General features: G+C 44.4%; 1 protein-coding gene across 4 annotated transcripts in view; it reads right to left on the bottom strand.

The window, feature by feature from the left end:
• The window catches only part of LOC129838664 (ankyrin repeat and sterile alpha motif domain-containing protein 1B-like), a 245,952-nt gene that overhangs the window by 85,684 nt on the left and 134,006 nt on the right, over positions 1-26,262 (bottom strand). For 2 of the 4 annotated variants that reach the window (XM_055905781.1, XM_055905783.1), the window contains exons 12-15: positions 8,488-9,146; positions 8,032-8,151; positions 4,370-4,448; positions 1,924-2,030 (exon numbers count right to left, since the gene is read on the bottom strand). In XM_055905781.1, coding sequence (XP_055761756.1) covers positions 1,924-2,030; positions 4,370-4,448; positions 8,032-8,151; positions 8,488-9,146 — 965 coding nt within the window. Of the gene's footprint in view, positions 1-1,923; positions 2,593-4,369; positions 4,449-8,031; positions 8,152-8,487; positions 9,147-26,262 lie in introns of those variants that run through there. The other 2 variants (XM_055905784.1, XM_055905785.1) reach the window with 2 other exon arrangements.

Here is a 26,262-nt window from a genome sequence, read left to right as displayed (position 1 = left end):
CTCCCTCCCTCCCTCCCTCCCTCCCTCCCTCCCTCCCTCCCTCCCTCCCTCCCTCCCTCCCTCCCTCCCTCTCTTAGTCATCCACCCCCTCTCAATATTTTATTTATTTCTTTACCTTGGTCTCACTCTCTCTAGATCTGTATCCTCTCTCTAGATCTGTATACTCTTTCTAGATCTGTATACTCTCTCTAGATCTGTATACTCTTTCTAGATCTGTATACTCTTTCTAGATCTGTATACTCTTTCTAGATATGTATCCTCTCTCTAGATCTGTATCATCTCTCTAGATCTGTATACTCTTTCTAGATCTGTATCCTCTCTCTAGATCTGTATACTCTTTATAGATCTGTATACTCTTTCTAGATCTGTATACTCTTTCTAGATCTGTATACTCTCTCTAGATCTGTATACTCTCTCTAGATCTGTATACTCTCTCTAGATCTGTATACTCTTTCTAGATCTGTATACTCTTTCTAGATCTGTATACTCTTTCTAGATCTGTATCCTCTCTCTAGATCTGTATACGCTTTCTAGATCTGTATACTCTTTCTAGATCTGTATACTCTTTCTAGATCTGTATACTCTTTCTAGATCTGTATACTCTCTCTAGATCTGTATACTCTCTCTAGATCTGTATACTCTCTCTAGATCTGTATACTCTTTCTAGATCTGTATACTCTTTCTAGATCTGTATACTCTTTCTAGATCTGTATCCTCTCTCTAGATCTGTATACTCTTTCTAGATCTGTATCCTCTCTCTAGATCTGTATACTCTTTCTAGATCTGTATCCTCTCTCTAGATCTGTATACTCTTTATAGATCTGTATACTCTTTCTAGATCTGTATCCTCTCTCCCTCTGTTGTTGCTGCACACAGTGTTATGTTCTTCAGAAACAGAGCACACACACACGCAAGCATGTGTTCACAAAGCATGTGACAAATAAAATGTGATTTGACACGCACACACACGTCTTGAACCAATACCACAAGCTCCCTGTCACGTATGATGAGTTTTAAATCAGGCACATGATCAAAGTACAGGCCAAGCTAAAACATGTGTGACCGGTCACAAAGAGATCAATACACAAACACACAGTGAAATGTCATGGAGGAAGTTCATGCATACTAAATGATACACATGTAGTCTCTCTCTCCACGCTACCAGAGATGAAAGAACAGAAAAAAGGAGTGATGGGAAGATGAAAGAGAGGAAGACACTGATAGTTCACAGAGTTGTGTGTGTGTGTGTGTTGGATTACGTTTATTGCGTGTGTGTTTTGTAAGTAATCTGTGTGTTGTGCCACTGTCTTGTGGGACTGGGGGTGTATTGAGTGGAATAAGTACAGTGATGGAGAAACAGGAAGGATAGGAGGAGAGGAACAGAAAGAGAGCAGAGAGAGAGAGAGAGAGAGAGACAGAGAGACAGAGGAGAGAGGGAGAGACAGAAAGAGAAAGAGTGAAAGGGAGCAGAGAGAGAGGTTGGACAGGAGAGGAGAAAAGAAGAGCAGATGAGAGAATAGACAAGGATAATGTGAAGAAGGAAAGAGAGACGGTAGAAGAGAAGGAGAGACAGAGAGAGGGTAGAAGAGAAGGAGAGACAGAGGGTAGAAGAGAAGGAGAGACAGAGGGTAGAAGAGAAGGAGAGACAGAGGGTAGAAGAGAAGGAGAGATAGAGGGTAGAAGAGAAGGAGAGATAGAGGGTAGAAGAGAAGGAGAGATAGAGGGTAGAAGAGAAGGAGAGACAGAGGGTAGAAGAGAAGGAGAGACAGAGGGTAGAAGATTGAGAAAGATAAATTATAGAAGACAGAAAACCAAGAAAACGACGCAAACCCAAAAAAAAGTAACAAAATCTAGACGCAACTTCCTTTCTCCCCCACTCCCCCTCTCCTCTCTCCTCCCCCTCTCCTCTCCCTCTCCACTCACCATAAACTGCACGTTGTCGAAGCCGTTGGCCAGTAGGTGGTTCTCGTATTGGACCAGTCCAATGCTGTCCAGCCATTGGCCCACAGACTGCATGGGGCACCGGGGACCTATGAGGGGGTGAAGGGGCAGACGCTTCAGGAGGGAGTAGCCATCCACCCGGTAACACCGGCAGTCGGGCTGGGAGAGCTGGCACTGCCACATCATGTTGCGGGCAATGTGGCTGTCAAACGAGCCCGCCATGGTAGAGGAAGAGTGTGGAGGAGAGGGGAAAGAGAGGGTGGGGGATGGTAGGATGGAAGGGGGGGTTGAATGATGGGGGTTGGGGTTAGGCTTGGCTGAGGGTTATGAGCATGGCTGAGGGGTGAGGATGGAGGGGCGAAGCATGCTAGGGTGCTGGGGCACACGGGGGGTAGAGGGATAAGTTTAGGGTGGTTGGAGGTAGATCCAGGGATTTGGAAAAGAGGGGAGAGGGCTAGGGTTAGATCCAGAGAAGAGGTGCCGTCCTGGGGGTAAGATCCATGAGAGAGAGGGTGCAAAGGCTGATGGTAAGATAGATCCGATAGATGTGTGTGTCTTGCTGCTGCTTTCCTTTCACGCTCTCAGCTGTTGCTCCTGCCTGCCTGTTCGCCTCGCTTGTGTATGTGTACGAGTGTGTGCGTGAGCAGGAACGAGAGAGAGAGAGAGAGAGAGAGAGAGAGAGAGAGAGAGAGAGAGAGAGAGAGAGAGAGAGAGAGAGAGAGAGAGAGAGAGAGAGAGAGAGAGAGAGAGAGAGAATAAAGGAGATAGGGGGAGCTGCCTGCTTGGTAGAATTCTCTTTATCAAGTACTCCCACACTCAACTGGATGCTTTCTGCAGCCTACTCTCTCTCTCTCTCTCTCTCTCTCTCTCTCTCTCTCGCTCTCTCTCTCCACTCTGCCTTCCTCTCCCACTCTCCCTCCTCTTTCTATCCTCCCTCCCTACTCCTGTTTCTCACTCACTCTCTCTCGATCTTTCTGCTCTCCCTTCTTTCTCTCTCTCTCTTGCTCTTTTCTTGGTTCTCCCTCTATCGCTCCCTTTCCCTTCTCTCTCTCCGTCGATATCTCTCTCCCCTCCTTCTCGATCTCCCCCTCTCTCTGTCCCCCTCTATCTCAGTGCCTTGCACAGATAGCAATAGCATCAGATGAGCCTCTTTGTCTGAGAGCTGAGCTGCCCCAACACACACAATGTGGGTGCGGGTGCATGTGCGTTGGTGGGAGACAGCAGGTTTAGCACATAGCGCAAACAGCATTTCTCAAAGTGGTTACCATGGTAAGGGAATGCTTCACATGCACAGGAGAGGTGGGAGGATAGAGATCAGGGGAAATAGAGAGAGAGAGAGAGAGAGAGGAGGCAGGAGGATGGGGAAAGAAGGGGGAAGATAGAGGGAGGGAAAGAGAAGGGGAGAGACAGAGAGAGAGTGAGATGCAGGAGGATGGGGAAAGAAGGGGGAAGATAGAGGGAGGGAAAGAGAAGGAGGAGAGAGAGAGAGAGAGAGAGAGAGAGAGAGAGAGAGAGAGAGAGAGAGAGAGAGAGAGAGAGAGCATGAGGATGGGGAAAGAAGGGGGAAGATAGAGGGAGGGAAAGAGAAGGGGGGAAGAGAGAGAGAGAGAGAGAGAGAGAGGCATGAGGATGGGGAAAGAAGGGGGAAGATAGAGGGAGGGAAAGAGAAGGAGGAGAGAGAGAGAGAGAGAGGAGAGAGAGAGAGAGGCATGAGGATGGGGAAAGAAGGGGGGAGATAGAGGGAAAGAGAAGGAGGAGAGAGGTGAGAGAGGAGGCAGGAGGATGGGGAAAGAAGGGGGAAGATAGAGGGAGGGAAAGAGAAGGAGGAGAGAGAGAGAGAGAGAGAGAGAGAGAGAGAGAGAGAGAGGCATGAGGATGGGGAAAGAAGGGGGAAGATAGAGGGAGGGAAAGAGAAGGAGGAAGAGAGAGAGAGAGAGAGAGAGAGAGAGAGAGAGAGAGAGAGAGAGAGAGGCATGAGGATGGGGAAAGAAGGGGGAAGATAGAGGGAGGGAAAGAGAAGGGGGGAGAGAGAGAGAGAGAGAGAGAGAGGCAGGAGGATGGGGAAAGAAGGTGGAAGATAGAGGGAAAGAGAAGGAGGAGAGAGAGGTGAGAGAGGAGGCAGGAGGATGGGGAAAGAAGGGGGAAGATAGAGGGAGGGAAAGAGAAGGGGGAGAGAGAGAGAGAGAGGCAGGAGGATGGGGAAAGAAGGGGGAAGATAGAGGGAAAGAGAAGGAGGAGAGAGAGGTGAGAGAGGAGGCAGGAGGATGGGGAAAGAAGGGGGAAGATAGAGGGAAAGAGAAGGAGGAGAGAGAGGTGAGAGCGGGAGTGACAGAAGGACAAGTGGGGATGAGACAGAACTGAGGAGGAAAGAGGGAGAGATGAGAAGGTACAGAAGGAGATAGAGGAGAAAGGAGGTATGGAAGTTCACCTGCATTATTCTCCTTGATCCCTTCTGAGCTCGTGCCAGTGCTGATGCCAGCCCCAATGGAGCTCATTATCTTATCAATCTGAATGGAGAGAAGTGAGGAGAGAGAGGAGAGAAGAGAGAGAAGAGGAGAGAGGAGAGAGAGAAGAGAGAGAAGAGAGACGAGAGAGGAGAGAGAGAAGAGAAGAGAGAGAAGAGAGAAGTGAGGAGAGAGGAGAGAGAGAAGAGAGAGAAGAGAGACAAGAGAGAGGAGAGAGAGAAGAGAGAGAGGAGAGAAGTGAGGAGAGAGAGGAGAGAGAGAAGAGAGAGGAGAGAGAGAAGAGAGACAAGAGAGATGAGAGAGAGGAGAGAGAGAGAGAAGAGAGAGAGGAGAGAAGAGAGAGTTGCAATTTAGAAAATGTTCATGCTGTATCTCTAGCTGCCTATATGTAAATTGGTGACATGGTCGTTATAAATTCTAATGAATGGCAATCAATCATCTTTGAATTTTATTGAGTTGACAGGCGAGGAAGACAGAGGAGACTGAAGGAGGAAAGGGGGAGATTTGGAGGAAGAAGGGGAGGGAGAGAAAGGAGGGGAGAAGATGGATGGGAAAGCATGAAAGAGAGAGAAAGAGAGAGAAAGAGTAACCATCTAGGTTATGGCTTCAGAAGCCTCTGTCTGCCTTTAAACTCGTCTACAGTAGGATTCCACAGCAGGAATCTGACCCTAGACCTGCTGTTAAGCACTTAACTGTGCTGCGCAGCACCATACATCTGACAGGCTCAATGACTGCCTATGGGGGCTACCATATGATTGCCGACTCACTGATCTAAGATCAGAGAGCTCCCCCAAATTACACAATTCCTCATTTTAAAGTAGTCTATGGAATGGGAAAATTGGGATTACCACATTGGGTTTGAGTACAAAAGCAATAGATCACTAAGTTAGCAACATAGCTAAGAGTGAATGGATCTCATGTAGTCTACACTTGTTTACAGCATTGCATCATATTCAGGGTCAGGAAAACAGTAATTTTGTCATTTCAAGGAGAAATCTGCAGCTGAAACAATTACAAAGCGTTCTTCCCACCACTGTTTCTGTAAGAAGCTGAGGGATTGGAGCTAGAGAACTATAACCACTTCAATTCATAGAAAGACCTATGGACTGAACAGATATCAAAATGATAGTTTTAACCATGTTTTGAGGCTATAACCTACTTGTTACATTTCATTTGTTTACAAACACTGGAGTAAAACAAGTTTATATTCTGGGTTCTGATGGGGTATGACAGTTGAACTAAGCTCATGAGACGTTTATAAGTTATATTCTTCAAGAATCAAATGGGTACATATGATTGAGTTATAAGTCTAAAAATGGATGCATCAACAGCAGATTGCCTGTTTAAGAGCACTATCCATATAAGTACATACAGTTCTTTAGTGAGCCTTCCCTTGTGGCCATCCTCTTGCTTATAGCAGAACGGTCTCTTGCATTTCTTCCCAAAATAGAACAAATACACAACATGACCAACAGTATGTGGACACCTGCTAGTCGAACATCTCATTCCAAAATCATGGGCATTAATATGGAGTTGGTCTCCCCTTTGCTGTTATAACAACCTCCAGTCTTCTGGGAAAACTTTTCACTAGATGTTGGAACATTGCTGCAGGGACCTGCTGTGGGGACTAGCTTCCATTCAGCCACAAGAGCATTAGTGTTGATGTTGGGTGATTAGGCCTGGCTCGCAGTCGGCGTTCCAATTCATCCCAAAGGTGTTTGAAGGGGTTGAGGTCATGGCTCTGTGCAGGCCAGTCAAGTTCTTCCACACCTGTTGCCACAAAGTTGGAAGCACATAATCATCTAGAATGTCATTGTATGCTGTAGCATTAAGATTTCCTTTCACTGGAACTAAGGAGCTCAAACCATGAAAAACAGCCCCAGGCCATTATTCCTCCTCCACCAAACTTTACAGTTGGCACTATGCATTCGGCAGATAGCGTTCTCCTGGAATCCGCCAAACCCAGATTTGTCCGTCGTAATGCCAGATGGTGAGGTGTGATTCATCACTCCAGAGAACGCGTTTCCACTACTCCAGAGTCCAATGGCGGTGAGTTTTACACCACTCTAGCCGACACTTGCCATTACGCATGGTGATCTTAGGCTTGTGTGCGGCTGCTAGGACATGGAAACCCACTTCATGAAGCTCCTGACAAACAGTTATTGTGCTGACGTTGCTTCCAGAGTCAGTTNTTCTTTTCCCAGCGCTCCCATTCTGTTTTCCCGAAGCAGGTAATTAAATATGACCCTTCTCTGTATAATTGTTGTATGGCGTGTGCAATGTATGGCAAACCATCGCTAATGAACGAAACACTGGGATCATCACAGCCCTACTATACAGCATGTGAAAAACCGGGATCATCACAGCCCTACTATACAGCATGTGAAAAACTGGGATCATCACAGTCCTACTATACAGCATGTGAAAAACTGGGATCATCACAGCCCTACTATACAGCATGTGAAAAACCTGGATCATCACAGCACTACTATACAGCATGTGAAAAACTGGGATCATCACAGCCCTACTATACAGCATGTGAAAAACTGGGATCACCACAGCACTACTATACAGCATGTGAAAAACTGGGATCATCACAGCACTACTATACAGCATGTGAAAAACTGGGATCACCACAGCCCTACTATACAGTATGTGAAAAACTGGGATCACCACAGCCCTACTATACAGTATGTGAAAAACTGGGATCACCACAGCCCTACTATACAGCATGTGAAAAACTGGGATCATCACAGCACTACAATACAGCATGTAAAAAACTGGGATCATCACAGTACTACTATACAGCATGTGAAAAAGCCATATGATCATACGCATCAATTAGATCACACATGTCAAACACACCCATTATATTAGCCAATGATCTTACGTGTTTTGTTGCTATGTTCAGGCTCTACACTAATGAGGATGTTTTGGACTTTAAAGTGCCAATTAGTGAGGTTGATATCTTTCTAATGAATTGTATAGGCTGATCATATGTGTATGGAAGAGGTGGCTTAACGTGGGTGTGTTCCTGGGTGTGTTCCTGGGTGTGTTCCTGGGTGTGTTCCTGGGTGTGAAGCTGGACTCCTTTTACTGCACATCTTAACATCGGTCACCTCTCCAAACACACCCAAGAAAAGCATTAGTGGTGGTGTGTGTGTGAATAGTGTGATCAGTGACCAGAAGATCATTTGGCTGTGAGTCAGTGTGTATAATATTTCTCAACAATGGAAATAAACACATGGATCACAATCATGCCTATAAGTATGTCAGAGGGACTTACTTAACCACCACCACCACCGCTTTTCTTGGGATGCCTTTACTTTCCATCTCTCCATCGCTGCATCGCTGCATGCATTTTTCATACCTTTTTTCTTATTCAATCTCTCTTTTCTTAATTTCTTCTCACCTTTTTTTTTTTTTTTTTACTTTATAGAAGAGAAAGTAAAGTAACCTGGACATTCATGTCGTTTTTCTCTTGGACCAGAAACTAATTGTGTAGAACAGACTCACAGATAATTGACCACGTCTTAATAGACCACGTCAAGTCATTTCTTCTTTAAGTTCTAGACATGACATTTCTATCTGACTGAACAGCAGCCACAGCGCGTGCTTCTCTCACCTCCTCCCATTCAGCAGTGAAGGAGGGAGTTCTCTCTAGCTGGCCCCCAGGACTGGCGGTGTCCCCTGGGCTTCCTCTCGGCCCCTGGCCCCCGGCCCCCGGCCCCCAGTGGTACTCCTCCTGAAAGAGACAGTCAACACACTGTCCATTACATCTACGTTTAACAATGGATCCATCAATTGGATCAATATCATTTATCAAGTTGGACAACTGTCTGTGGCTTGAAGCAAATTCTAAGGTGAGGTTCTGTAACAGTCATTCCCCCAATTGGTAAACAAACAAACAAACGGTTACATTTACCAAGACCCACCCTCTCAGTGTAATAAGCCTGGGGCTGTACTTTTATCCGCAATTAATATTACACCTGACATTTCACACAAGATAAAGAGGGAATGGTCAAAATACCAGCACTGTTTCTCCATTAAAATGGGATATAAACACGACAACAGAACGTACCTGTATGGGCGACACAGCCACCAGGTTGGAGTCAGACTTGGACAGTGACTTGGAGAGCTTTAGGTCCAGCACACTGCGAGGTATGGATCTCATCCTGCCCAGGGTAAAGGCCCTGTCCTCGTACCCAGACCCCGGTGCCCCCTCCCTGGGTCCGCCAGCTCCCGACACACCCCCCCTCACCACCACCGCCTCCCTGGTCCAACCATACGGCGAGGAGGGCGAGGCGCTCTGGGGGTTCTGGTTAACCCGGGTGTGGAAGATGGTGCGATAGACTACCTGAGGTTTGGGGGGTCTGTCGTCTTTGAGGGGGTCTTTGGGGGTCTTCAGAGCCAACGCCTCGTTTCCTGTGTGAGGGATAATGAGGGGCGGTGGCAGTCCAATTCCTAATTCAGGGGGCTGGGTTACCGAAGCGAAGTTGCCGTGGTTACCGAGCGTGGTTACCGGGCTGGTGTGGGGGTCCGAGGGGGTGTGTTTTCGGGCTTTGGGCTTGGTGTTGGAGGTGTAGAGGTGGTAGGGTGTGTCGGGCGTCTCGCAGGCCGGCGAGGAGCCGTGGAGGAGGCCGGCGAACTCTACGGGGACGAGGCTCTGTCGTCGGCCGTCTGGTAGTGGGAGTGTATTGGAAGAGGAGGGGGGAGGGTTCTGCTGGTACGGCCCGTCGTCTGAGGAGAGAAAACACACACAAGTTAATGTTGGAGTGCACCACACACACATTCCAGGTCCAACATACATACACAGACCCACAGATTGGTTGCACACAGTAACCAATCTTACGAGATCTCCCTCTCTCTCTCTCGTGCTAACATGGAGACAGTAAAAGGTGCACCATAACCATACCATAACCACACCCATACCATAACCATATCCATACCACAACCATATCCATACCATAACCATACCAATCTAGAAAAACACATAGCAATACAGAGGAAAGAGGATCTATGTTAAAACAACTAGAGAAAAACACATCAGAATCAGGATTAACAGAGAGAGTTAAAACAAAGGTTAAAAAACTAAAGAGAGACAGAGAGAAGAATGTTAGAGGGAACACATACATCTGCTGTTGCCCTGTCAAGATGCAGGCTCCTACGGTACACACCACACAACTCCTGACACAGGTCTGACACGGCTGCCTGGTCAACATCACTGTGTGTGTGTATGTGAGAGAGAAAAGAGAGAGAAAAGAGAGAGAAAAGAGAGAGAAGAGAGAGAGAGAACACATGTGTGATGTATCCGTGTGTCTGGCCCATTGACTGAGTTCTGTGAGGTGTACTTAGAGCCAAATGGATGCTTTGAGAGAGACAGCCACCGTCTGTGTGCAGTGGGGTGAAAGAGGGATTGGGAGACAGAGAGAGGAGAGTCTTTCTGGTCTAACTCAGAAAGAGAGCTGGCCCGTATATCTATGTATGTGTGTATGTGTGTGATTCTGCCCGGGGATGGTGTACAGTGTTCTATTTAGTCTTCGTGCACGTGCAGTGTCATCCTGAGGTCGCTGAGTATATTTTCCTCCGATTCAAATTTCTAAAGCTTTATTGTCCATTCTTTTCATACACTCCAATATTCACCACAGATTCACAATGAGATTTGATATTAAACTCAATAAACAGACAAACAGGTATGCAGCCAAACAGAGCTGTGTGTATCAGTGTGTGTATTATCAGTGAGCAACACGATGATCAGCAGGACAACATGGTCAATGTGTGTGTGTGTGTGTATAACCAAGTATAATACCATGGTGGATACACAGACATTTACACAGTACCATGGTGGATACACAAACATTTACACAGTACCATGGTGGATACACAGACATTTACACAGTTCCACGGTGGATCCACAGATAATTACACAGTACCATGGTGGATCCACAGACATTTACACAGTACCATGGTGGATCCACAGACATTTACACAGTACCATGGTGGATACACAGACATTTACACAGTTCCACGGTGGATATACAGACATTTACACAGTACCATGGTGGATACACAGATAATTACACAATACCATGGTGGATCCACAGATAATTACACAATACCATGGTGGATCCACAGACATTTACACAGTTCCACGGTGGATATACAGACATTTACACAGTGCCATGGTGGATACACAGATAATTACACAGTACCATGGTGGATACACAGATAATTACACAATACCATGGTGGATCCACAGATAATTACACAATACCATGGTGGATACACAGACATTTACACAGTACCATGGTGGATACACAGATAATTACACAGTAAAGCTCTGAGAGGGAGACTGCATGTTACTGGATCTCACATGAGTCTGTTGGTTCTAATAATATAATTGGATAATGTTATGCACATATGCATCTTATAATCTATAAATACATAAAAAGATTAGTCATTAGCTGGATACATCAGGGGAGATGCTGGCGCCAGGAAATGGATGAAAGACTGGTGTGTGTGTGTGTGTGTGTGTGTGTGTGTGTACACAGTGTATTCACAAAGTATTCAGACCCCTTGACTTCTTCCACATTTTGTTAGATTACAGCCTTATTCTAAAATGGATTAAATTGTTATTTTTCCTCGTCAATCTATACGGCCCTACCAAGCAAAGAGACAGCAACTGTTCATAGAGTGGATCTGAGAAAAATGGCTTTTATTTACCTTGGTTTTACAGCAACTTTATGCAGTTACTGTTAATATGACCCTCCCATTTTCTCCAGAACACAATACAATAGAGGCAGGATACCTGTCCACATGATTAAGCATGTATTTAATGTAGTGTAACGGATGTGAAATGGCTAGCTAGTTAACGGGTACGCGCTAGTAGCATTTCAATCAGTTACGTCACTTGCTCTGAGACTTAAGTAGGGTTGCCCCTTGCTCTGCAAGGGCCGCGGCCTTTGTGGAGCGATGGGTAACGATGCTTCGTGGGTGTCAGTTGCTGATGTGTGCAGAAGGTCCCTGGTTCACGCCTGGGTCGGGGCGAGGGGACAACGTAAAGTTATACTGTTACATTGGTGCCGTGACCCGGATCACTGGTTGCTGCGGAAAAAGGAGGAGGTTGAAAGGGGGGTGAGTGTAACGGATGTGAAATGGCTAGCTAGTTAGCGGGTACGCGCTAGTAGCATTTCAATCAGTTACGTCACTTGCTCTGAGACTTAAGTAGGGTTGCCCCTTGCTCTGCAAGGGCCGCGGCCTTTGTGGAGCGATGGGTAACGATGCTTCGTGGGTGTCAGTTGTTGATGTGTGCAGAGGGTCCCAGGTTCGCGCCCGTGTCGGGGCGAGGGGACGGTGTAAAGTTATACTGTTACAGTAGCAAAAATGGCATTAACTAATTTTCGACCAAATGAGCAGTTACTGCCTTTCTTCTAGGTAGGGCAGTATACACAATACCCCATAATGACAAAGGAAAAACAGGTTTTAAGAAATTTTAGAAATTGTATATATATAAAAATTAAAACTGAAATATGACATTTACATAAGTATTCAGACCCTTTACTCAGTACTTTGTTGAAGCACCTTTGGCATCGATTACAGGCTTGAGTCTTCTTGGCACACCTGTATTTGGGGAGTTTCTCCCATTCTTCTCTGCAGATTCTCTAAAGCGCTGCCAGGTTGGATGGGGAGCGTCGCTGCACAGCTATTTTCAAGTCTCTCTAGAGATATTCGATCGGGTTCAAGTCCGGGCTCTGGCTGGGCCACTCAAGGACATTCAGAGACTTGTCCCGAAGCCACTCCTGCGTAGTCTTGGCTGTGTGCGTAGGGTCATTGTTATGAACCCCTTTTGCCCTGCAGTCTAAGGGGGATGGAAACGAGACCCGTAACATATGTCATGCAAATCATAACAGTGAAAAGGAACAGTGAGAACTAGAAGAAATCCACAGACAACTTAAATCTACCGTCAAACACTTCCGGTGAATTTCAAACACACGGTAATGGGGGGTGGGAAAAAGGTACTGAGCTGAACCCAAGGAAAGGAATAATAAATATCCAAAACCCCCTCTAAGCTAGTCTACCTGCTTCAAGAACAGTTAGCTAACTAACCACTAAAATACAGTGGGTGGTCCGTCCAGTTCTAACTAGGGTAGTTAGACAAAGTTTTCCTACGGGTAATGTATGCCCATGGGCGACTTGGATTGGTATCCCCTTTTCCCACCAACAAACAGTCATACACCACAACAATACAGATTCACCGGGTAACGGACAAAGTGAGATGTAGGCACCAAAACAAAAGAGAGATAGCTCCAACATCCATATATATATATATATATATATATATAGATAGATAGATAGATAGATAGATAGATAGATAGATAGATAGATAGATAGATAGATAGATAGATAGATAGATAGATAGATAGATAGATAGATAGATAGATAGATAGATAGATAGATAGATAGATAGATAGATAGATAGATAGATAGATAGATAGATAGATAGATAGATAGATAGATAGATAGATAGATAGATAGATAGATAGATAGATAGATAGATAGATAGATAGATAGATAGATAGATAGATAGATAGATAGATAGATAGATAGATAGATAGATAGATAGATAGATAGATAGATAGATAGATAGATAGATAGATAGATAGATAGATAGATAGAGAGAGAGAGAGAGAGAGAGAGAGAGAGAGAGAGAGAGAGAGAGAGAGAGAGAGAGAGAGAGAGAGAGAGAGAGAGAGAGAGAGAGAGAGAGAGAGAGAGAGAGAGAGAGAGAGAGAGAGAGAGAGAGAGAGAGAGAGAGAGAGAGAGAGAGAGAGAGAGAGAGAGAGAGAGAGAGAGAGAGAGAGAGAGAGAGAGAGAGAGAGAGAGAGAGAGAGAGAGAGAGAGAGAAAGAAAGAAAGTGTGTTTGGGAAAACAACTGACTGGGTTTTTAAACCAAGGGAGAGGGGATGTGATTGGGTAAGGGAAATGGAGCAGGTGTGTCTTGGGATTGGCGACTGATCACTGCCACCTGTGACTAGGGCAGAGGGAGAAAACAAATACACACACAGGATACCTGTATCTGTAACAGTCATTGTCCTGTTGGAAGGCGAACCTTCACCCCAGTCTGAGATCCTCAGCGCTCTGGAGCAGGTGTTCACATCAAGGATCTCTCTGTACTTTGCTCCCTTCATCGTTCCTTCAGTCCTGACTAGTCTCCCAGTCCCTGTCGCTGAAAAAAATCCCCACAGCATGATGCTGCCACCAACATGTTTCCTCCAGCCGTGATGCTTGGCAATTCAATCTTGGTTACATCAGACCAGAGAATCTTGATTCTCATGGTCTGAGAGTCCTTTAGGGGGCTGTCATGTGCCATTTATTGAGGAGTGGCTTCCATCAGGCCACTCTACCATAAAGGCCTGACTGGGGGTGTGCCTCAGAGATGGTTGTCCTTCTGGAAGGTTCTCCCATCTCCACAGAGGAACTCTGAAGCTCTGTCAGATTGATCATCAGGTTCATGGTCACCTCCCTGACCAAGGCCCTTCTCCCCCGATTGTTCAGTATGCCTGGGCGGACAGCTCTAGGAAGAGTCTTGGTGGTTCCAAACTTCTTACATTTTAGAACGATGGAGGCCATTATGTTCTTGGGGACCTTCAATGCTGCAGAAATGTTTTGGTACCCTTCCCCAGATCTGTGACTCGACACAATCCTGTCTCGGAGCTCTACGGGCGATTCTTTCAACCTCATGGCTTGGTTTTTGCTCTTACATGCTCTGTCAACTGTGGGACCTTATATAGACAGGTGTGTGCCTTTCTAAATGATGTCCAATCAAATTAATTTACCACAGGTGGACTCCAATCATATTGTAGAAACATCTCAAGGATGACCAATGGAAACAGGATGCACCTGAGCTCAATTTCGAGTCTCATAGCTGTAACGTAACAAAACGTGGGAAAAGTCAAGGGGTCTGAATACTTTCAGTATATATACAGTATATAGAGACAGAGCGAGAGAGAGAGAGAGAGAGAGAGAGAGAGAGCAAGAGCGAGAGCGAGAGCGAGAGCGAGAGCGAGAGCGAGAGCGAGAGAGAGAGAGAGAGAGAGAGAGAGAGAGAGAGAGCAAGAGCGAGAGAGTGAAAGAGAGAGAGAGAGACGGAGAGAGAGAGAGAGAGAGCGAGAGCGAGAGAGAGAGAGAGCAGCAGTTTGTGTGTGCGCATCCGTGTGGCTCAGTGGGCAAAACTCTCTCTCCCTGCGTATTGTCAGAGTGTGTTAAGATTGTGTACAAGCCCCTCCACTGATAAGAATCACATCACTAACACTCACAGAGCAAGAGAGAGAGAGAGAGACAGAAAGAGAGCAAGAGAGAGAGAGAGAGAAAGCGAGAGAAAACAATTAAAGTGGGAGAGAGATAAGGAAGACACGAGACAGACCACAGAAAGAGAGAGCGAGACAGCCAGACAAGACAGACAGACAAAGAGTGAGAGAAAGAGAATCACTAAAACAATACAGAAATACACTACGGAAAAAGAAGGAACAGCACGTCAGAAATCAGCTAAAAGTAATTGAAGAATCCATAGAATCTAACCACTTCTGGGAAAATTGGAACACACTAAACAAACAACAACATGAAGAGTTATCTGTTCAAAACTGAGATGTATGTATAAAATACTTCTCCAATCTTGTTGGCTCTATAACAAAGAACAAACAGCAAAAACATGTACACGATCAAATAAACATCTTAGAATCAACTATTAAAGACTACCAGAATCCACTGGATTCTCCAATTACATTGAATGAACTACAGGACAAAATACAAACGCTCCAACCCAAAAAGGCCTGTGGTGTTGATGGTATCCTCAATGAAATGATCAAATATACCAACCACAAATTCCAATTGGCTATACTTAAACTCTTTAACATCATCCTCAGCTCTGGCACCTTCCCTAATATGTGGAAGCAAGGACTGATCACCCCAATCCACGAAAGTAGAGACAAATTTGATCCCATTAATTACCGTGGGATATGCATCAACAGCAACCTTTGGAAAATACTCTGCATTATCATTAACAGCAGACTCGTACATATCCTCAGTGAAAACAATGTACTGAGCAAATGTCAAATGGGCTTTTTCCCAAATTACCATACGACAGACCACATATTCCCCCTGGACTCCCTAATTGACAAACAAACAAACCAAAACAAAGGCAAAGTCTTCTCATGCTTTATTGATTTCCAAAAAGCTTTTGACTCAATACGGCATGAAGGTCTCCTGTACAAATTGATGGAAAGTGGTGTTGGGGGAAAAACATACGACATTATAAAATCTATGTACACAAACAACAAGTGTGCAGTTAAAATGGGCAATAACACATTTCTTTCCAGAGGGCCGTGGGGTCAAACAGGGATGCAGCTTGAGCCCCACCCTCTTTAACAGATATATCAACAAATTGGCAAGGACACTAGAACAGTCTGCAGCACCCGGCCTCACCCTACTAGAATCTGAAGTCAAATGTCTACGGTTTGCTGATGATGTGGTGCTTCTGTCCCCAACCAAGGAGGGCCTATAGCAGCACCTAGATCTTCTGCACACATTCTGTCAGACCCGGGCCCTGACAGTAATTCTCAGTAAGACAAAATTAATGGCGTTCCAAAAAAGGTCCAGTTTCCAGGACCACGAATACAATTTCCATCTAGACATCGTTGCCCTAGAGCACACAAAAAACGATACATACCTCGGCCTAAACATCAGCACCAGAAGTAACTTCCACAAAGCTGTGAACGATCTGAGAGACGCCATCAAAAGGAACATCAAAAGGAACATCAAATTCAACATATCTATTAGGATCTGGTTAAAAATACTTCAATTAGTTATATAACACATTGCCCTTTATGGTCGTGAGGTCTGGGGTCCGCTCAACAAACAAAAATTCACAAAAATTGGACAAACACCAAATTGAGACTCTGCATGCAGGTTTCTGCAAAAATGTCCTCCGTGTACAACGTAAAACACCAAATAATGCATGCAAAGCAGAATTAGGCCGATCCCTGCTAATTATCAAAATCCAGAAAAGAGTTGTTGAATTCTACAATCTATTCACAAACACAAACAGATCCCCAGGACAGCAACACAATTAGAGTCAACCAAATCATGAGAAAACAAAAAGATAATTACTTAAAACATAGGAAATAATTAACAAAAAAAACTGAGCAAACTAGAATGCTATTTGGCCCTAAACAGAGAGTACACAGTGGCAGGATACCTGACCACTGTGACTGACACAAAATTAAGGAAATCTTTGACTATGTACATACTCAGTGAGCATAGCCTTGCTATTGAGAAAGGCCGCCGTAGGCAGACCTGGCTCTCAAGAGAAGACAGGCTATGTGCACACTGCCCACAAAATGAGGTGGAAACTGAGCTGCACTTCCTAACCTCCTGCCCAATGTATTACCATATTAGAGACACACATTTCCCTCAGATTGCACAGACCTATAAAGAATTCGAAAACAAATCCAATTTTGATAAACTCTCATATCTACTGGGTGAAATTCCACAGTGTGCCATCACAGCAGCAAGATTTGTGACCTGTTGCCACAAGAAAAGGGCAACCAGTGAAGAACAAACATCATTGTAAATACAACCCATGTTTATGTTGATTTATTTTACCTTTTGTACTTAACTATTTGCACATCGTTACAACACTGTATATATAAATAATATGAGTGTAATGTTTACTGTTCATTTCACTTTCGTTCATTATTTATTTCAGATGCTTTGGCAATGTAAACATATCTTCCCCATGCCAAGAAAGCCCCTTATATCGAATTTTGAGAGAGACAGAGAGAGAGAGAGAGAGAGAGCACGAGAAAGAGAGAGAGAAAGAGAGAGAGAAAGAGAGAGAGATAGAAAGAGAGAAAGAGAGAGAGAGATAGAGAGAGCACGAGAAAGAGAGAGAGAAAGAGAGAGAGAAAGAGAGAGAGAAAGAGAGAGAGAAAGAGAGAGAGAGATAGAGAGAGACAGAGAGAGAGAGATAGAGAGAGACAGAGAGAGAGAGATAGAGAGACAGAGAGAGAGAGAGAGAGAGAGAGAGAGACAGAGACAGAGACAGAGAAAGAGAGACAGACAGAGAGAGAGAGGAGAGAGAGAGAGAGAGAAAGAGAGACAGAGAAAGAGAGACAGAGAAAGGGAGACAGAGAGAGACAGACAGAGAGAGAGAGAGAAAGAGAGACAGAGAGAGAGACAGAGAGAGAGTCATGCTCAACATGAGCTCCTGATATATTTCATATTTTTTTGTTTTTAGAATGAGATAAACACTCTAATCGAAAAAGAATTCCAGACAAGAAGTGATGAACAACAACTGTATTCATTCAGAATAGAAAAAAAGTAACTTTGCTTCTCAAGTTAAGAAGTTTTGAGTCTAGCTACCTAGCTAGCTAGCTAGACAACAAAGACCTAGCTAGCAGACTAACAAGCTAGCCAGAAGAAACGAGCTAGAACAAACCTAGCAAGGGCAGTTAATACAACTACATCAAACGACCAAACTGAGTGAGTAAACCAAAAAGGAGCACGGACTAACTTTAAACATATATTCTGTTCTTTTGTGTGATAATTTGTCACTCTTCTTGCTGGTTTTTGAACTAAATTAGCGCTAGCAGCAGATGAACAAATTGGTTACCATGGCAACGGGGCAGCAGAACAGCGCAGCAGTAATAGTAGAGCCCACAGGCACCATGTCCCCACTTCCCCTCAGCGCAGAATCCATTCTCTACCCTAAAGAGGCCAAACATGACACAACGAGGAAAGCTTTTAAACAGAAACTACTAGAGGAGAGGCCAGAAACGCTTTTTGCAGACCTCTACAAAAACGGTGACGTGAGTAATCTCATCTTCCTCACTGACCAGCCAAATGCATGGCGCTCAGCAGTGTGCTCTCACTACCCATGCATAAAGAGGGAATCTGTAATGGGTGGAAGCTGAAAATCAAGACGACCCTGACAGCACCATGATAACAATCAACCTCTACAAGACTGGGACTGTCATGGTGCAAGGTAACATTAGGCTGTTTGAAACAGACTTTCAGACCATTAAGGAGAGCTGAGCTGAGAGACAAAGCAAGAAGAGCATTCTATGCCATTAAAAGGAACATCAAAATCGAAATTCCAATTAGAATCTAGCTCAAAATTGTTCAATCAGTTATAGAACCAATTGCTCAATATGGCAGTGAAATATGGGGTCCACTCTCTAATAATGAATTTACCAAACGGGACAAACATCCAATCGAAATACTGCATGCAGAGTTTTGCAAGACTGTATTGCAAGTACAAAGAAAAATTCAAAATAACGCATGTAGGGCAGAATTGGGCCAATACCCCCTCCTCATTCGAATAGAAAAAAGAGCCATCAAATTTTACAACCATCTAAAAACAAGTGACCCCAAAACATTCCATCACACAGCTCTACAATGTCAAGAGATGAAACAAGAGAAGAGTCCCCTCAGCCAGCTGGTTCTGAGGCTCAGTTCACCAACCCAAACCAACCCCATAGAGCCTCAGGACAGCCCTCAGAAAATCTGGCCCAACCAAATCATCACAAAACAAAAATTAAAATATACCACCTATTGGAAAGACACCACAAAAAATCTAAGTAAACTTCAATGCTATTTGTCTCTAAACAGACAGTACATGGTGGCAGACTATCTGACCACTGTGACTGATAGAAAACTGAGGAAAACATTGACTAGGTACAGACTCAGTGAGCACAGTCTGGCTATAGAGACCGGTCGTCACAGACAAATCTGGCTGCTCAGAGAGGACAGGCTGTGCTCCAGGGGAGAGGTAGAGACAGAGTTGCATTTCCTATTACACTGTGACAAATATTCAGACCCAAGAGAATATTTCTTTCCCAAAATTATAATTCAATACAAAGAATTTTAGCCAAAATGTGCAGTTTTGGCAGCCAAATATGTGTCCTCCTGCCACAACCTGAGGGACAGCCAGTGAAAAGTGCAAAGTAATGTATTTATATTTCCCATCTTGTTTTGTTTTGTCTTTCATACCAGGTCATGTGTCTTCTCAGTCATGTTGACACTGGTCTACTGCCATTGCTTTAATGTACTGTTGTTCTGATTAATATTGTTGTTGTTGTTGTAATTGTTGTTAATGGTAATCCCATGTCCACTACTATTTTTATTATTGCTGTTGGTCCCACCATTTATTTATATATAAATATATATATATATATTTTGTATATATATATACATATATATTTGATTTTTATTTTTCGATATGTATACTTTGACAATGTAAGTAATAATGAACTTGCCATGTCAATAAAGTCAATTGAATTGAGAGAGAGAGAGAGAGAGAGAGGTCAGAGAGAGGTCAGAGAGAGAGAGAGGTGAGAGAGAGAGAGCTGAGAGAGGTCAGAGAGAGAGAGAGAGAGAGGTCAGAGAGAGAGAGAGAGAGGTCAGAGAGAGAGAGAGATCAGAGAGAGAGAGAGAGAGAGAGGGAGAGAGAGATCAGAGAGAGAGAGAGAGAGAGATCAGAGAGAGAGAGAGAGAGAGAGAGGTCAGAGAGGGAGGTCGGAGAGAGAGAGAGGTGAGAGAGAGAGAGAGAGAGAGAGAGAGATCAGAGAGAGAGAGAGAGAGAGAGAGAGAGAGAGAGAGGTCAGAGAGAGAGAGAGAGAGAGGTCAGAGAGAGAGAGAGAGAGAGAGAGAGAGGTCAGAGAGAGAGGTCAGAGAGAGAGAGAGAGAGGTCAGAGAGAGAGGTCAGAGAGAGAGAGAGAGGTCAGAGAGAGAGAGAGAGAGAGAGAGAGAGAGAGAGAGGTAAGAGAGAGAGGTCAGAGAGAGAGGTCAGAGAGAGAGAGAGAGAGGTCAGAGAGAGAGGTCAGAGAGAGAGAGAGAGAGGTCAGAGAGAGAGGTCAGAGAGAGAGAGGTCAGAGAGAGAGAGATAGGTCAGAGAGAGAGGTCAGAGAGAGAGAGAGAGAGAGAGAGAGAGAGGTCAGAGAGAGAGGTCAGAGAGAGAGAGAGAGAGAGAGAGAGAGAGAGAGAGAGAGAGAGATAGGTCAGAGAGAGAGGTCAGAGAGAGAGAGAGAGAGGTCAGAGAGAGAGGTCAGAGAGAGAGAGGTCAGAGAGAGAGAGAGAGAGAGGTCAGAGAGAGAGGTCAGAGAGAGAGAGAGAGAGAGAGAGGTCAGAGAGAGAGGTCAGAGAGAGAGAGAGAGAGAGAGAGAGAGAGAGAGAGAGAGAGAGAGAGAGATGGGTAACAGTTGATCTAGAAACAGTAGAAAGGACAGCGGAGGTGAACGGGGGTAAAGGAAAAACGATGCACACACGTAGGGAGGAGAGGACAAAACTACTGTTCAGCCCGGAATCAAAAACGATCCATCCATATAAACACAGCATGAGTCAGATGAAGGAGAGAGAAACCTCAACTTGGATAGACAAATCTCTCTCTCTTTATTCTGTCCTCTGTGTGTGTGTGTGTCTTACCTCAGGTCACCTCCTAGTGTGAACTAGGCAGCTGTTAATCCATACTGTCAACAGTCCAACTGTTATGGTATTACTGTCGAACCTTGCTACTACCTGGCTTCACATACTGACTCACACGACTGAAATATGCTTACAAGTGCACACCCAGTCTTACAAGTGTACAACCAGTCTTACAAGTGCACACCCAGTCTTACAAGTACACACCCAGTCTGAGACCTGATAGTGCTCCTGTTGCCCCACACAGCATACCTGCATACCTCGCGGTACATGCATAGGCGCACACGCACACTCACACAGGCGTAGTCTTCCTGTTGACAGTTACACACACATTAATACACATACGTTACAGTGGTTAAGTGCTCGCGCGTTCACGTGTGTGTGTGTGAGACAGAGAATTGCAGGCCCTTACTGTAATATATTTACAATTCCAGAAACGGAGTTAAACCAACACATAATGGCCTTCTTTTCCATGACCCTCCCACCCACAACAATCACAAACCCACAACAACCTCTCTGTTCCTGTTCTGCCCTCGTCCCTCACTTTTCTCCTCTCTCTTTCTGTTCTGCCCTCGTCCCTCACTTTTCTCCTCCGTCCTGGGCAGGTCTTGTGAGCGATTGCACGCCCCCGCCCCCAGCGGGATTAAAGAGGACACGTTTAATTGCTTGTTAACAAATGTTTACGGCGCCGTACTGAGCAGCCACCCGTTTCCTGCCAAGTATAGACCTCCATTACTCTGAGGCTGCTGTCGGAGATACACTGGGCTGGAAGGAGGGAGAGACAGAGAGAGAAAGGAGGGAGAGAGAGCGAGAAAGGAGGGAGAGACAGAGAAAGGAGGGAGAAAATGATGGGGGAACTAAGTGACAGACTGATCACAAGAGGGCAGGGGGTGGAGACTGACCGATCACAAGAGGGCAGGGGGTGGAGACAGACCGATCACAAGAGGGCAGGGGGTGGAGACTGACCGATCACAAGAGGGCAGGGGGTGGAGACTGACCGATCACAAGAGGGCAGGGGGTGGAGACTGACCGATCACAAGAGGGCAGGGGGTGGAGACTGACCGATCACAAGAGGGCAGGGGGTGGAGACTGACCGATCACAAGAGGGCAGGGGGTGGAGACTGACCGATCACAAGAGGGCATGGGGTGGAGACTGACCGATCACAAGAGGGCAGGGGGTGGAGACTGACCGATCACAAGAGGGCAGGGGGTGGAGACTGACCGATCACAAGAGGGCAGGGGGTGGAGACTGACCGATCACAAGAGGGCAGGGGGTGGAGACTGACCGATCACAAGAGGGCAGGGGGACGAGACAGACAGATTACAAGAGGGCAGGGTGTGGAGACTGACAGAGTGAAAAAATAAGAAAAGATTGTGTGAGAGAGAGAGATAGAAAGAGAGCATGAGAGAGAGAGAGAGAGAGAGAGAGAGAGAGAGAACGAGAGCACGATAGGAAAGTATTATAGCAGTAGATAGACTACACTGAGAATAATACTGCCTAAGAGGGAACATTGAGTTTCTGGTGCAAGTCAGCAGCAATGACCAATATACCCACAATCACAACTCCCATAATCACAAAAAGATTGCAGTGACCAAAAATCCAGTTGATTCTCCGAACAGTTTTGGCTGTTTCTAGAACTGTGCTACAAGATTGATACACTGACTCTTCACCATGGAATGAAACTGACCAAATGATCAAGGTTTTTTCAAAATACATTTTCTCAACAAAATAATCAACACAATATGAGTTCTGTCAGTCCATAGAGAAAACCCCCGACATGCATGCACATACCGGTAGACATGCACACGCTCAATTTCATTACATTTCTAATATATTGGGGTGTTATCCTGTCTAGGGGGGGGGGGGCAACATCTGATACAATCTTGTTTATTTTTCTATCTCGGGCACGGCGACTCGTTGAGCTTATTAAAAACTACAGAGCAATATCAGACGTGTCTGTCATCCTTTAGATGAAAGGGGCCTGTCTGGCTGCTTTATGAATTATGATTTGCTTTGTTCTGCTGCAGCCTTACGCTAGGCTAATGGTGCTAGGCTAAAGGCGCTAGGCTAGTGGTGCTAGGCTAATGCTACACTAACAAGCTACTTGATGTAAAAAGGTCTTCTAAGTGAGAGACTTCTGCTAATGTAGCAGGAATTCATCGGTCTTATCTGAGCTCTGATGCTTTTGTTAGCGCCCAGAGCTAGTGCCTTAGCTAGAAACATTAAAAAGCCATAACCTAGCCTGCAACAAAGTTCTAGTGTTACATGCTAAAAGCAATACATATCTTCCATTTAAAGTGCTAGCGTCTCGCTAACAAGGAGTAAACAGGTCTTCCATAGCAGCACCAGTCACCTCAGGGGGGAGAAGAAAGATGAAAGTAGACTCTTGTTGTTATGTAGGCTACATTCTTTCATGTGTGATAGCCCTGAGAATCGATCTAGACTACCTAGACCGAAGGGGAACCACAGGGACTGTGAGGAGATATTGAATTCACACTTTCAATCTTGCTCTATGTATGCTGGGATATCACCACGGCAACCAGTTTATCTCCCACTGGCAGTGGGTAACCCGTTTTGTCGTCGAGCGATGTAAGGAACAAGAGTTCGATTTTTGGGGAATGATATAAAAGAGGCAATTAATATTACATTGCCACACCTGACACACACTCTCTCTTTCAAACACAAATACATCCTGTAGCTAAGTGAATAAAAATACAAATAAAATACACTTAATCCAGAAAAATTAAGAAATATCAGAACGAGCAATTTCAGAGACCGGTACACACACATATATATATATATATATATATATATATACATACATACAGTGGGGAGAACAAGTATTTGATAACTTGCAAAATCGGCAGTGTTTCCTACTTACAAAGCATGTAGAGGTCTGTAATTTTTATCATAGGTACACTTCAACTGTGAGAGACGGAATCTAAAACAAAATCCAGAAAATCACATTGTATGATTTTTAAGTGATTAATTGGCATTTTATTGCATTTGGGGACAGCGAAAGACCTTGTGAAGATGCTGGAGGAAACAGGTACAAAAGTATCTATATCCACAGTGAAACGAGTCCTATATCGACATAACCTGAAAGGCCGCTCAGCAAGGAAGAAGCCACTGCTCCAAAACCGCCATAAAAAAGACAGACTACGGTTTGCATCTGCACATGGGGACAAAGATTGTACTTTTTGGAGAAATGTCCTCTGGTCTGATGAAACAAAAATAGAACCGTTTGTTCATAAGGACCACCGTTATGTTTGGAGGAAAAAGGGGGTGGCTTGCAAGCCGATGAACATCATCCCAACCGTGAAGCACGGGGGTGTCAGCATCATGTTGCCCTGACCTCAATCCCATAGAAAATTTGTGGGCAGAACTGAAAAAGTGTGTACGAGCAAGGAGGCCTACAAACCTGACTCAGTTACACCAACTCTGTCAGGAGGAATGGGCCAGAATTCACCCAACTTATTGTGGGAAGCTTGTGGAAGGCTACCCGAAACGTTTGACCCAGGTTAAACAATTTAAAGGCAATGCTACCAAATACTAATTGAGTGTATGTAAACTTCTGACCCACTGGGAATGTGATGAAAGAAATAAAAGCTGAAATAAATCATTCTCTCAACAATTATTCTGACATTTCACATACTTAAAATAAAGTGGTGATCCTAACTGACCTAAGACAGGGAATTGTTACGAGGATTAAATGTCAGGAATTGTGAACAACTGAGTTTAAATGTATTTGGCTAAGGCGTATGTACACTTCTGACTTCAACTGTATACACACATATACATATAAAGGTGTGTTTTGTATGTAAACATTATTAAAGTGACCAGTGTTCAATGACTAGAATACAGTATGTACACCGAATACAGTGCCTTCAGAAAGTATTCCGCTTGACTTATTCCACATTTTGTTGTGTTACAGCCTGAATTCAACATGGATTAAATAACATTGTTTCCTCACCCATCTACACACACTACCACATAAGTACAAAGTGAAAACATGTATTTTTTGACCCCTGAGTCAATACTTTGTAGAAGCACCTTTGGCAGTGATTACAGCTCTGAGAGCTTTCCACACCTGGATTGTGCAACATTCTTTTCAAAATTCTTCAATCTCTGTCAAATTGGTTGCTGATCATTGCCAGACAACCATTTTCAAGTCTCTCCATAGATTTTCAAAAGATTTAAGTCAACATTTGTAATTTAGCCACTCAGAAACATTCACTTTCTTTTTGGTAAGTAACTGTAAGCAACAGTGTAGGTTTGGCCTTGTGGTTTAGGTTATCGTCCTGCTGAAAGGTGAATTAATCTCCCAGTGTCTGGTGGAAAGCAGACTGAAACAGGTTTTGTCTGTGCTTATCTCCATTCTGTTTCATCCGGAAAACTCCCCCGTTGTTAATGATTACAATCATATCCATAACATGAAGCAGCAACCACCATGCTTGAAAAATTGGAGCGGTTTTGCAGTATTACTTAATGCCTTTTTGCAAACGGCTTCCTTCTTTTCAATCTGTCAATTAGGTTAGTATTGTGGAGTAGCTACAATGTTGTTGATCCATCCTCAGTTCTCCTATCACAGCCATTAAACTCTAACTGTTTTAAAGTCACCATTGGCCTTATGGTGAAAACCCTGAGCGGTTTCCTTCCTCTCCGGCAACTAAGTTAGGATGGACGCCTGTATCTTTGCAGTGACTGGGTGCATTGATACAGCCCCCAAAGTCTAATTAATCACATGCTCAAAGGGATATTCAATTTCAGCTTTTTTAAATTTTGACCCATTTACCAATAGGTGCCTTTCTTTGCGAGGCATTGGAAAGCCTCCTTGGTCTTTGTGGTAGAATCTGTGTTTGAAATTCACTGCTTGACTGAGGGACATTACAGATAATTGTATGTGTGGGGTACAGAGCTGAGGTAGACATTCACAAATCATGTTAAACAGTATTATTGTACACAGAGTGAGTCAATGCATCTTCCTATGTGACTTGTTAAGTACCATTTTACTCCTGAACTTATTTAGGCTTACCATAACAAAGAGGTTGAATACTTACTGACCCATTACATTTCTTTTTTCATTTTTTCCCCCATTAATTTGTAAAACATTTTGAAAAACATAATTCCACTTTGACATTATGGGATATTGTGTGTAGGCCAATGAATCTAAATTCAATTCATTTTAAAACCAGGCTGTAACACAGAAAAATGTGGAAATATCAAGGGTTGTGAATACTTTCTGAAGACCCTGTACATGCCTATGGGAATGTGTGTGTGCCCTGAAGATAATATGTGTGGGTTCTGTGCAGTGCCTTCCCATTGGTGGTTTAAAGGTTATCAGTGGAGTCTCTTAATGACACTGCTGGGCCCGGCCAA

The sequence above is a fragment of the Salvelinus fontinalis genome, chromosome 39, assembly GCF_029448725.1.
Source record: "Salvelinus fontinalis isolate EN_2023a chromosome 39, ASM2944872v1, whole genome shotgun sequence".
Classification (NCBI taxonomy): Eukaryota; Metazoa; Chordata; class Actinopteri; order Salmoniformes; family Salmonidae; genus Salvelinus; species Salvelinus fontinalis.
The sequence above is the reverse complement of the archived record's forward strand: the minus strand, read 5'-3'. Positions and strand labels throughout refer to the sequence as shown.